Genomic DNA, 14353 nt, shown 5'->3' on the forward strand with positions numbered 1-14353 from the left:
AAAAAGGGACTCATTTTTTGAATTAATGTAATAAATAAAGCATATATATCATAAATGTATATAAATATATAATATTATATATTAATGTAATGAAATATAAAATATTATTTATTCAAATAAATTATCGAAATAAAATTAAATGAAATAAAATACATTTATAAAAGATAAATACCTATTAAAGGGTTAGTTCACCCAAAAATGAAAATTCTGTCATTAATTACTCACCCTCATGTCGTTGGACACCCGTAAGTCCTCCGTTCATATTCGGAACACAAATGGAGATATTTTAGTTGAAAGCTGATGGCTGAGAAAGGCTTCAATCAGGCCTCCATTGGCATTCAGTACATTGACACTTCCAAGATCCATGAAAGGCACTTAAAACGTCCTTACAAAGTCTATCTCACCACAGTGGCTCTACAATAATCTTACGATGCGACGACAATAGTTTTTGTGCGCAAAAAAAAAATCAAAATAACACCTTTATCCAACTTGTTCTCGACTTCCGTGTGCGCCTCCACGACGCATGCACGAGAATATGACGCAGATCCGGCGTTCGGACATATGACCCAGAAGCGATTTGTTTACGAGCAGAGGAAGACGCGCGTGTCTAAGCTGTTGGATTCTACATTGATCGTGCTTTAGGTCTCGGCGTAGTGCTCAAAATGGGGCTTAAGTGTGTATTTCATGGATTCCCGAACACCGGCGCTACGTCATATTCTCGCGCATGCGTCGTGGAGGCACACACGGAAGTCGAGAACAAGTTGGATAAAGGTGTTATTTTGATTTTTTTTTGCGCACAAAAACTATTGTCGTCGCATTGTATGATTATTGTAGAGCCACTGTGGTGAGATAGACTTTGTAACGACGTTTTAAGTGCCTTTCATGGATCTTGGAAGTGTCAATGTACTGAATGCCAATGGAGGCCTGTGTGAAGCCTTTCTCAGCCATCAGCTTTCAACTAAAATATCTCCATTTGTGTTCCGAATATGAACGGAGGTCTTACGGGTGTCCAACGACATGAGGGTGAGTAATTAATGACAGAATTTTCATTTTTGGGTGAACTAACCCTTTAACATTTATATATTACTTAAATTATAAATGTAAAAATGTTATTTATTAAAATATTAATTCTTGAAGTAATTACTTATGTATAAATGTATATAAATATATAATATTAATGTAATGAAATATAAAATATTATTTATTAAAATATTAATACAATTAATTAAAATAAAATTATATATTTATTAAAATAAATACATTTATAAAATATAAAAACATACTTAACATTTATATATAACATAAATTATAAATAATTAAATGTAAAAATATTATTTATTAAATATTAACTTAATTTAATATTGACTTAAATTAATTTTATTAAAATAATGTATTTATTAAAACTTACAAATAAATTCAATTCAATATAAAATAATAATAAAAAATAAAACAATTAAACAAAAGTAAAATAAAATACCTATTGCTCTGATCTTTGAGTCTGAGGTGAGGTGAACTGGCTGTGGAGTTACAACTGTCCTCGTCTTCCTCCTGATGTTCCTCTAGTCTTTTCTTCAGACAAGCCTTCTGTCTGCGAGCTTCCTCTGACCGCAGACGCTGCAGTTGATTCTAAAATGCATGCACAAAATAGCTAAATCAGCAAACTTATCTAGCAAGGACCGAGAGAACACTTCAAATGGTTTAGATCATTATTGCTAAGGCATGAGTAGGATTTTACCTGGACATTGCAAATTGCATCAGTCCAGCTTCGCCCCTGGGCGGCGCTGTTGGCCTGGAAAGAGTAGGCAGCCACAGCGCTCTTGAACTCATTGAGGTAGATGAGGACAAATGAGCCTAGGACAAGAAAAATACAATACAATCAGATAATTATTACCTTTAAACCTAAAATTTCATCAAGAAATGTGTTTTTCTTCATGTAAAATGCAATATTAATAATAATAAAAAAAATATTTGTTGTGGAAAGGATATTGTACCAATGAAATTTCAACCTAATGTAATACAAATTGTTTTGATGTGATGTTAAGGATGTTGTCTGGTTGGGACAAAACACGGGAGAGATTGAGAGCGATTTCTCTCATTGCCATATTAAAAGATTAAGATCCCATGCTGCTTGTTTCTGCTCACTTGTCATATTAAACGTAAATATAGAGCGCTATTAAACTGGGCTGAGTCTGCTCACCGGTGTCTTTGAGCTCTCGGCAAACCACATTATGCAGGAGGAGAGGCTGTCGGATCACTTTCACCTTCTCTAAACGCTTCGCTGGTTTAGTGATCAGCAGCAGATCAGTGAAAAGGAAGCAGTAAACATCCACCTATACAAGAAAAGATATATTTAAAACATGAACACAGGTAGGACTTTTTTTTAAAAACCAACTGCATTGCAAATATATCCAAATATTCCCTAATTTCTTGAAATGCATGAGGATTTTGGAGGGATTCATGTTGATTTGATCTGAACTAACCCTGCTGTCTTTGCCCTCTTTCATGCGGAGCGCCCCCTCCAGGTGCAGTTGCCTGGTCTCTTCTGATGCAGTGTCAATCATCGGTGCCATCAGGTCAATTCGGCTGAACTCCTTTAGAGCCTGAAGACATGGTTAAACAATACATAAATAAACTGTCTTCCACATAAATCATAACCTGCTCAAACCAAAAACCAAATCTCCGGCATGAAAAATCATGACCAACAAGACATTACAACAAAACAATGCCTTTCTATGAAGTCCAAAATATCGCATATTCAGATGTTATTATTTCTACAGTTCTTTACCTTCTCCACCTCCTCGCTGGCTCCCTCCACGGCCTCGTATGACTCCACTCGAGCCGAAATGGCGGCCAGTTTCTGCTGCTCCTGACGCTGTCTCATCTGAGAGTCCACACTGTTAATGAAGCTCTCCACATACACCACCTGAAGACATTGACAAGCATCCAGATGAATATCACAGACAAACATCAAGATATATATATTTCGTGAATGTTCAAAAGTGTCGAACCATGCTGTTGAGCGCGTCTCTGGAGATTTGGTCTTCGGTTTTTTTCAGGATGGTCTTCAGGAGCAGAGGGTATTTGGTGAGTCTCTGGTGCGGTTTGGCTAGCATGTCCATCAGCTTCAGACGGTTACACTCTTTATTCGTCTCTGCCCACTGTGAAGATAAGAAAGATTTTTTACAAAATGTTTACATTGTTTGCTTTATTTTACATTTTACATTTCCTCATCATGATGTAGAGAATGGATGGATGGATGGATGAGTGGATGGATAGATAGATGGGTGGGTGGATGGATGGATGAGTGGATGGATAGATGGGTGGGTGGGTGGATGGATGGGTAGACAGAGATTGGATGGATGGATGATGGATAGTCAGAGAATGGATGGATGGATGAGTGGATGGATAAGTGGGTGGATAGATAGGCAGAGATTTGATGAATGGATGGATGAGTGGATGGATGAATGAGTGGGTGGATGGATAGACAGACAGAGATTGGATGGATAGATGGGTAGATGGATGGACAGAAATTGGATGGATGAGTGAGAGGGTGGATGGATGGATAGACAGAGATTGGATGGATGAGTGAATGGGTGAATGGATAGACAGAGATTGGCTGGATGGATGGATGGGTGGGTGAGTGGATGGATAGACAGATATTGGATGGATAGATGGGTAGATGGATGGACAGAGATTGGATGGATGAGTGAGAGGGTGGATGGATGGATAGACAGAGATTGGATGGATGAGTGGATGGATAGACAGAGATTGGCTGGCTGGATGGATGGATGGGTGGGTGAGTGGATGGATAGACAGATATTGGATTGATGGATGGAGGGATGATGGATAGACAGAGATTGGATGATGGATAGACAGATTGGATGGATGGATGATGGATAGACAGATTGGATGGATGATGGATAGACAGAGATTGGCTGGATGGATGGGTGGGTGGGTGGGGGGATGGATAGACAGAGATTGGATGGATGGACAGAAATTGGATGGATGGATGGATGATGGATAGACAGAGATTGGATGGATGGATGGATGGATAGACAGAGAATGGATGGATGGATGGATGAGTGGATGGGTGGATGAGTGGGTGAATGGGTGGATAGATAGACAGAGATTGGATGGATGGATGAGTGGGTGGATGGATAGACAGAGATTGGATGGATGGATGGATGGATGGACAGAGATTGGATGGATGGACAGAAATTGGATGGATGTATGGATGATGGATAGACAGAGATTGGATGGATGGATGGATGGATGGATGGATAGACAGAGAATGGATGGATGGATTAGTGGGTGAATGGTGGATAGATAGACAGAGATTTGATGAATGGATGGATGAGTGGATGGATGGATGAATGAGTGAGTGGGTGGATGGATAGACAGAGATGGGATGGATGGATGGATGAGTGGGTGGATGGATAGACAGAGATTGGATGGATGGATGGACAGAGATTGGATGGATGAGTGGGTGGATGGATAGACAGAGATTGGATGGATGGATGGCTGGATGGATGGATGGATGAGTGGGTGGATGGATAGACAGAGATTGGATGGATAGATGGGTGGATGATAGACAGAGATTGGCTGGATGGGTGGATGGATAGACAGAGATTGGATGGATGGGTGGATGGATAGACAGAGATTGGATGGATGGGTGGATGGATAGACAGAGATTGGATGGATGGGTGATGGATAGACAGAGATTGGATGGATGGATGATGGATAGACAGAGATTGGCTGGATGGGTGGGTGGATGGATAGACAGAGATTGGATGGATGGATGGATGGATGGGTGGCTGGATGAGTGGGTGGATGGATGGACAGAAATTGGATGGATGGATGGATGAGTGGGTGGAAGGATGGATGGATAGACAGAGATTGGATGGATGGATGGCTGGCTGGCTGGATGGATGAGTGGGTGGGTGGGTGGATGGATGGACAGAAATTGGATGGATGGATGGATGGCTTGATGGATGGATGAGTGGGTGGAAGGATGGATGGATAGACAGAGATTGGTTGGATGGGTGAGTGGATGGATAGACAGAGATTGGATGTATGGATGGGTGGGTGGATGGCTAGACAGAGATTGGATGGATGGATGGGTGGGTGGATGGATAGACAGAGATTGGATGGATGGATGGATGGATGGATGGCTGGATGGATGATTGGATGGATGGATGGATGGCTGGATGGATGAGTGGGTGGATGGATGGACAGAAATTGGATGGCTGGATGGATGAGTGGGTGGAAGGATGGATGGATAGACAGAGATTGGTTGGATGGATGGATGGATGGATGGGTGGGTGAGTGGATGGATAGACAGAGATTGGATGTATGGATGGGTGGGTGGATAGACAGAGATTGGATGGATGGATGGATGGATGGGTGGGTGAGTGGAGTATGGATGGGTGGGTGGATAGACAGAGATTGGATGGTTGGATGGATGGATGGGTGGGTGAGTGGATGGATAGACAGAGATTGGATGTATGGATGGGTGGGTGGATAGACAGAGATTGGATGGATGGATGGATGGCTGGATGGATGAGTGGGTGGATGGATAGACAGAAATTGGATGGATGGATGGCTGGATGGATGAGTGGGTGGAAGGATGGATGGATAGACAGAGATTGGTTGGATGGATGGATGGATGGATGGGTGAGTGGATGGATAGACAGAGATTGGATGGATGGATGGGTGGGTGGATGGCTAGACAGAGATTGGATGGATGGATGGGTGGGTGGATGGATAGACAGAGATTGGATGGATGGATGGATGGGTGGGTGGATGGATAGACAGAGATTGGATGGATGGATGGATGGGTGGGTGGATGGATAGACAGAGATTAGATGGATGGATGTATTGACTGCTCGTTTGGTGGCAAACTCCTCACCGTGATGTAGATCTTGAAGAGTTCGTTGTCTCTCAGCATTGAGCGCATGTATTCCATACAGCTCTCCTCCTCCATGCAGTACCGGATATACGGCTGGAACCTGGACGCAAACTATCCACACAAACGAGACACTTTCAACAACTTGACCAGAAGAACAAAATCCTCTATTGCACAAAGATGTAAAGATTATATCTATAAATATTTAAAAAACTCACCGTACTAAACCCCTGCTGCAGGTCCGTGGGGTCGATCAAGCTCCGTGTTTTTCGTGCTTTCTCCAGTGCCGGAAACATGACTTGAACCCACAGTGTTGAGTGCAGATGTACAATGTCGTGGATGTTGCTGAATAGTCGCAGAGGCTCTACCTCGCCCAGGAGACTGTTGTCCTGAAGATTTAGCAGGCCGCACAGGAACAGCTGCACAGGACAACAGAAGACACTTTAAAAACTTTAAAAACTAAAAAAGTTTCTCAATAACATTGAACTTTTTTATAGAATAAATGCAACCTTGAGATGATCAAGAAAAATGTCTACTTACGTCAGTAATGACCCTGAGTTTCTTGATGTACGTAGCCTCGGTTTGGATCAGTTCCCATATTGCCTCTTGCTGTTGAAACTGGCGTCTACTTAAACTCTGAAAACAGGCGTAAAAAAGTCAGTTTGCACTAGTAAATGTGCAAAGTTAAATATGTGAAATAGTAGAAATCAGATAAATATCCTATCAGCGGTTCTGAGATGCAAAATGCTGTTGGTTTATGGGAAAACTTGAGCTTACTGCAAACAACAATCGGAATTGGTTATGTGTACATGTGTTAGCTCCAATGATCAATAGATGGGGATGGTTATGGAACGTCCCATGACATTATGTCCCATGACAGAAGATCAGTTGCAGTTTGTCAGTACCTCAGGGTCATCCAGCAGTTGTCTCCAGCTGTCCTCAAGAGTCAGGTTTGGCTCCTCCTCTTCCTCCTCCCAGGAATCGTGGTGGAAGGCGAGCTGAGAAGGAACCTTGGGCAGTCCGAACTGTGTGTACGCCTGCAACTTCGTTTGAAGCAGCTCCACACGGTCCACGTCCTAAGAGGGAAATAGAGAACATTGAAATCTGATGGACGGACAGATGGAAGAATGGATGGGTGGATGGATGGATGGATGGATGGATGGACTGAACGATAGATGGATGGATGGATGGATGGATGGATGGACTGAACGATAGATGGATGGATGGACTGAACGATAGATGGATGGATGGACTGAACGAAAGATGGATGGATGGACTGAACGAAAGATGTATGGATAGACTGAACGATGGACTGAACAATAGACTGAACGATGGACTGGACGGATGGACTGAACGATCCATCGATCGATGGATAGATAAAACAATAGATAGATAGAACGATAGATAGATAGAACGATAGATAGATAGAACGATAGAACGATAGAACGATAGAACGATAGAACGATAGAAACGATAGAACGATAGAACGATAGATAGATAGATAGATAGATAGATAGATAGATAGATAGATAGATAGATAGATAGATAGATAGATAGATAGATAGATAGATAGATAGATAGATAGATAGATAGATAGATAGATAGATAGATAGATAGATAGATAGATAGATAGATAGATAGATAGATAGATAGATAGATAGATAGATAGATAGATAGACTGAACGCTAGATAGATAGACTGAACGCTAGATAGATAGACTGAACGCTAGATAGATAGACTGAACGATAGACTGAACGATAGACTGAACGATAGACTGAACGATAGATAGATAGATAGATAGAACGATAGATAGATAGAACGATAGATAGATAGAACGATAGATAGATAGAACGATAGATAGATAGAACGATAGATAGATAGAACGATAGATAGATAGAACGATAGAACGATAGATAGAACGATAGATAGATAGATAGATAGATAGATAGATAGATAGATAGATAGATAGATAGATAGATAGATAGATAGATAGATAGATAGATAGATAGATAGATAGATAGATAGATAGATAGATAGATAGATAGATAGATAGATAGATAGATAGATAGATAGATAGATAGATAGATTGAACGCTAGATAGATAGACTGAACGATAGACTGAACGCTAGATAGATAGACTGAACGATAGACTGAACGATAGACTGAACGATAGATAGAGAGAACGATAGATAGATAGAACGATAGAACGATAGATAGATAGAACGATAGATAGAACGATAGATAGATAGATAGATAGATAGATAGATAGATAGATAGATAGATAGATAGATAGATAGATAGATAGATAGATAGATAGATAGATAGATAGATAGATAGATAGATAGATAGATAGATAGATAGATAGATAGATAGATAGAGATAGATAGATAGATAGATAGATAGATAGATAGATAGACTGAACGCTAGATAGATAGACTGAACGATAGACTGAACGATAGATAGATAGACTGAACGATAGACTGAACGATAGATAGATAGAACGATAGATAGATAGAACGATAGATAGATAGAACGATAGATAGATAGATAGATAGAGATAGATAGATAGATAGATAGATAGACTGAACGCTAGATAGATAGACTGAACGATAGACTGAACGATAGATAGATAGACTGAACGATAGACTGAACGATAGATAGAGATAACGATAGATAGAACGATAGAACGATAGAACGATAGAACGATAGATAGATAGATAGAACGATAGAACGATAGATAGAACGATAGAACGATAGATAGATAGATAGATAGATAGATAGATAGATAGATAGATAGATAGATAGATAGATAGATAGATAGATAGATAGACTGAACGCTAGATAGATAGACTGAACGATAGATAGATAGACTGAACGATAGATAGATAGACTGAACGATAGATAGATAGAACGATAGATAGATAGAACGATAGATAGATAGAACGATAGATAGATAGAACGATAGATAGATAGATAGATAGATAGAACGATAGATAGATAGATAGATAGATAGATAGATAGATAGATAGATAGATAGATAGATAGATAGATAGATAGAGATGGGAGGATGGATAGACTGAACAATAGATGGATGAATGGATAGAACAATTGGTGGATCGATGGATAGATAGAACGATGGATGGATGGATGGGTGGATGGATTCCATGGTATCTAGATGTCCCATGGTAAATATCCCAAAACCACAATACATTTGCATAATAATCTACTTTTGATCAAATCCTTTTAAATCAACAAAAGAACTATAAAGAGGCCCTAACATTAACAAAGTTTGTGATTTAGCAAAAACCCAACACAAATCACATCAGCAGATCACCAACAACCGGCAGACAGCCGAGGCGCTGCCTTCTATTCAAACAAACCCCCCGGCAGGGTTTATGACACCTTACAGACACCCCTTTCACTAAACGCCACCTTCTCTTTACCCCCATAATTAAAGCCCATCCATTCATGTCAGTGACGCTCTCATGGCCCGTGTGCCACTGGGGCTATTGTCCTGTAACGGGATGGCCGGTGTACTTATGACAACCAGTATTTAGCATTGAGTGCTTCCAAACAATAGAGGCCAGACACAGATGGACTATAGGCTGCCTGTAGTGGTCACTGGAGATGGATGTTTGGCCCTGGTTAACCCTTCTTTTGTGGAGAAGAGTCCCAGTGGGACACAAGAACAGCCCCTTGTCTGTCGTCTTTGGGGGGTTCATGGCTGATTGTGAAAGGGATGGAAGTGTGAAAATGACAGGTGAGTGACAGCTTAATCAAGCATCTGGTTTAAATGCAGGACGAAACTTATCTGAGGGGGGAGTTTTTGTGAGGCTTTTTTGTTTGTTGTATTGTTTTTGTCATTATTAAAATGCTAGAGGAAATAGTCAAACTATAAAACTATACACATAAGAAGTGAAATTCACAGAGTAATATTTCATCATCCGCTTAGTTTTGGTTTCTCTAGTTCATCTTTATATGATTCATTTTTTTTTCCTGTGAAAAGCAGGTTTTACTCTAATTCTTAAGCAACACATGATTCTTCAGAAATCAATATTATGCAGATTTGCTGCAAAATTTCATCTTTACAGGAGATCTTTTTATGGGAAAGTCCTACCACGGAAAGTTGCACCAGCACATCCTGCTAGACTTCCTGATGTTTTCAAGATGGTGAAGATAAGGTGGGAGAGTTTACCTTTCCAGCTGGGGCACCGAAGAACACGCTGATCCGACTGGTGGCGCGGTTCTTCCAGTTGTCGGGTCCAGCGGCCACACCGGTCAGGGAACCTCCTGGAGCCTGGGTGTCCGGGCACGGGATGTTGGCATCTCCTAGAAACTCTGTCATGTTCTTCCGCCGACGGGCCTGACCCTGTGAAGAGGAAGAGATGGAAGATCGTCAGATCCAGGTGGGTTGACTGTTTACAAATGCAGAAAGATAAAGGTTTGTGAGAAGGAGATCAACTATGTCAAGGACAACAGACAGAGAGATAAGAGAGAGAGGCCGTTATCAGTAACAGTGCTATACAGAATGAGGGGGTGTGAGAGAGATTTACAAACAGATTGAGAGAGACAGGCAGGGTGGAGACAAATAAACCCAATGTACCAGCATTCATCTGAAGATATCAAACTACAATCACAAAATAAAATAAAGTTGGAAATATGGTTGGGCACACATCTGCAATTACAATATTCTTAAAACCTGACCTAGAATTAGTGCAGAATGGATCATATTTATTATTTCACAATCACATCATACAAGTTTTAATGTTTACATTACATTTAAATATATAAATAAATATAAACTATATTTTAATACATTCTAAATAAAAATATGTTTTACTATACATAAATAAATTAATCATTAAATAAATAACTGTTTAAATGTAATAACATCTTAAATACGTAAATATATATATATGTATATTATATTATACGCACGCGCACACACACGCGCACACGCACGCACGCACGCACGCAATTAATTTTTTTATTCTACGTGGCATTGATTCAACAAGGTGCTGAAAGCATTCTTTAGAAATGTTGGCCCATATTGATAGGATAGCATCTTGCAGTTGATGGAGATTTGTGGGATGCACATCCAGGGCAAGAAGCTCCCGTTCCACCACATCCCAAAGATGCTCTATTGGGTTGAGATCTGGTGTCTGTGGGGGCCATTTTAGTACAGTGAACTCAGTGTCATGTTCAAGAAACCAATTTGAAATTATTCGAGCTTTGTGACATGGTGCATTATCCTGCTGGAAGTAGCCATCAGAGGATGAGTACATGGTGGTCATAAAGGGATGGACATGGTCAGAAACAATGCTCAGGTAGGCCGTGGCATTTAAACGATGCCCAATTGGCATTAAGGGGCCTAAAGTGTGCCAAGAAAACATCCCCCACACCATTACACCACTACCACCAGCCTGCACAGTGGTAACAAGGCATGACGGATCCATGTTCTCATTCTGTTTACGCCAAATTCTGACTCTACCATCTGAACATCTCAACAGAAATCGAGACTCATCAGACCAGGCAACATTTTTCCAGTCTTCAACTGTCCAATTTTGGTGAATTCGTCCAAATTGTAGCCTCTTTTTCCTATTTGTAGTGGAGATGAGTGGTACCCGGTGGGGTCTTCTGCTGTTGTAGCCCATCCGCCTCAAGGTTGTGCGTGTTGTGGCTTCACGAATGCTTTGCTGCATACCTCGGTTGTAACGAGTGGTTATTTCAGTCAAAGTTGCTCATCTATCAGCTTGAATCAGTCGCCCCATTCTCCTCTGACCTCTAGCCTCAACAAGGCATTTTCGCCCACAGGACTGCCGCATACTGGATGTTTTTCCCTTTTCACACCATTCTTTGTAAACCCTAGAAATGGTTGTGCGTGAAAATCCCAGTAACTGAGCAGATTGTGAAATACTCAGACCGGCCCGTCTGGCACCAACAACCATGCCACGCTCAAAATTTCCCATTCTGACATTCAGTTTGGAGTTCAGGAGATTGTCTTGACCAGGACCACACCCCTAAATGCATTGAAGCAACTGCCATGTGATTGGTTGATTAGATAATTGCATTAATGAGAAATTGAACAGGTGTTCCTAATAATCCTTTAGGTGAGTGTACACACACACACACACACACACACACACACACACACACACACACACACACACACACACACACACACACACACACACACACACACACACACACACACACACACACACACACACACACACACACACACACACACACACACACACACACACACACACACACACACACACACACACACACACACACACACACACACACACACACACACACACACACACACACACACACACACACACACACACACACACACACACACACACACACACACACACACACACACACACACACACACACACACACACACACACACACACACACACACACACACACACACACACACACACACACACACACACACACACACACACACACACACACACACACACACACACACACACACACAGCAATGGAACACATATTTAATGGAAAATAAAACCATGCTAAAATTCAGGGGGGAAAAAATTAAAGAAAAAAAAGAATTAGTTGCCAATGATGAGCTTTGCTTAATCAGTCAAATTTACTATTTTATTTAACATTACCGTTTTAAACATTACTCAACCCTAGTTGGACACATGGAAAACGTAGGGTTCCTGCAAAGTGATGACATTAACAGAAACAATAATGCAATATGACTCATACTGATTTTTCCAAACAATAAGATCCTGCTGAATTGTACAATTTCCTCATTACATCATCCCAAAATCAAGGAGGTCAGCAACCCTGCCATTGTTTCATAAGCAACTGTTCTGCTAGAGAGCACCGCAACATCTTTCTATTTAGACACACTCCATCTTACGAGCTTCAGCGTGTTAAACAAACAAACAAACAGCTGTTTAGTATCTAAGGAAGTAGTAATCTCGCTGAGCGGGAGGCAGACAGGCTTGTTGACCCTTCTCCAGGGCGCAGGGAATTCCACAGCCCCGAGTGCCGTTACCCACTAACAACTCCAACAAATTCCAGAGAGGACTACGACATTTTTGGGGAATGCACAAAAAAACAGGAAAAGTCTGAAGACAAAACACTGGAATTCCCTAAAAACACAAGCGAAGCTGAATCCTGTCGCATTAAGAGATGTAATGAATTTGAACACTTAAGACACTTGTGCAGGTGTTTTTATTAGTCCTTTAGTTCGGAGTATTTTGTAAGTACTGCAAGATGTTTTTGCATTTAAGTGATCAAAAATACAGTTAAAACAGTAATATTCTGAAATATTGTATACATTTTCCTCTCTCCAAAATCTTTTTATTGTTTTCCTCGTCTCTAATACCTGCATGCATCAAGCAGCACCAAGATTTACTCTGATTTGGATATGGCACAGGTATAAATGTGAATATATCTAATAAGGCCGTTTAAAGGCGTGTTCACACTTTGAATTGCTCTTTCGATTGCTGTTAGTGCGGTTCATTTGAATAAGTGTGAACGCTGCCATCTGAACCTCGGTGCGCAACAAACAAGAGGACAGTCCGCTGAGAAGATGGGACTCGGTCTGCTACCAAACGAACTCAGGAGCGGTTTGACCAATACATGAACACAACACGGACTAAAGACATGTGAACGAACCAAAAACAGGCAGATGAGACCCTAAAAAGGACAGAATGCTCACGCATACCTGTTTTTTCTCGTCTTTGTCGTGATGTTGGCCATCACAGTTCGGTACAGGCTTCAGAACCGTGTCTCCTCGCAGCAGATCTTCGTTTGCGTGTGACGGAGGGATTCCTCCCGCTGTTTTGACTCCTTCACACATTTTATAAGCTCTTCACGAGTTCTCAGCTGGTCAGAATACCATCATGTGTAGCTCCGCACATACAGCGAGCGCATTTAATCGATGTTTTGGGTGTTCGGTAAGTTCCGTCTCTAAATAGGCAATACGTCATACAAGCAGACCAATCAGGTTGAGAACGTATCTCTATACCTATAGGTTCTGTGATTTAAAAAAATGCCAGTCTGAATGCTAAGTGGACCAGGACTAAATTCAATAAATACTTGCAACCTCAATATAGGCTTTATCGGGGTTATGGCAATCACGATAACACGTTTACATGATATTTACATACTAAATATGACAGAAATTCAACATTTCTTTGAATTGACCAAATCGAAACCATTACTGACCTTCACAAACTACTAAATTCATTACCAAGCTATGTACTACAACACCCGCATGGGCTATTTATATCGATTAAAATCCCTTCAAATACTTCTCTCTGTGAATTGTACTGTTGGCAAGGCAAGAACATCCCTGCCAAAGAATGACTTGCTAAATTTAGAACCGATGCAAAGAGACAGGCAGACGATGGGCTTTGATGAGGGGATTTCTGAGGATTCTGGGGTGAA

General features: G+C 40.9%; 1 protein-coding gene across 6 annotated transcripts in view; it reads right to left on the reverse strand.

Moving 5' to 3' along the window:
• Positions 1-14353, reverse strand: part of plekhg5b (pleckstrin homology domain containing, family G (with RhoGef domain) member 5b) — a gene marked incomplete at its 3' end in the record, with an annotated part of 102252 nt that overhangs the window by 4343 nt on the left and 83556 nt on the right. For all 6 annotated transcript variants that reach the window (XM_079802888.1, XM_079802886.1, XM_079802890.1 and 3 more), the window contains 11 exons: positions 10101-10274; positions 6811-6981; positions 6446-6541; positions 6124-6324; positions 5909-6019; positions 3009-3158; positions 2786-2923; positions 2481-2600; positions 2198-2330; positions 1736-1851; positions 1478-1626 (listed from right to left, as the gene is read on the reverse strand). In XM_079802888.1, coding sequence (XP_079659014.1) covers positions 1478-1626; positions 1736-1851; positions 2198-2330; positions 2481-2600; positions 2786-2923; positions 3009-3158; positions 5909-6019; positions 6124-6324; positions 6446-6541; positions 6811-6981; positions 10101-10274 — 1559 coding nt within the window. The remainder of the gene's footprint in view (positions 1-1477; positions 1627-1735; positions 1852-2197; positions 2331-2480; positions 2601-2785; positions 2924-3008; positions 3159-5908; positions 6020-6123; positions 6325-6445; positions 6542-6810; positions 6982-10100; positions 10275-14353) is intronic.

Source organism: Gobio gobio (assembly GCF_949357685.1).
Source record: "Gobio gobio genome assembly, chromosome: 21".
Lineage (NCBI taxonomy): Eukaryota > Metazoa > Chordata > Actinopteri > Cypriniformes > Gobionidae > Gobio > Gobio gobio.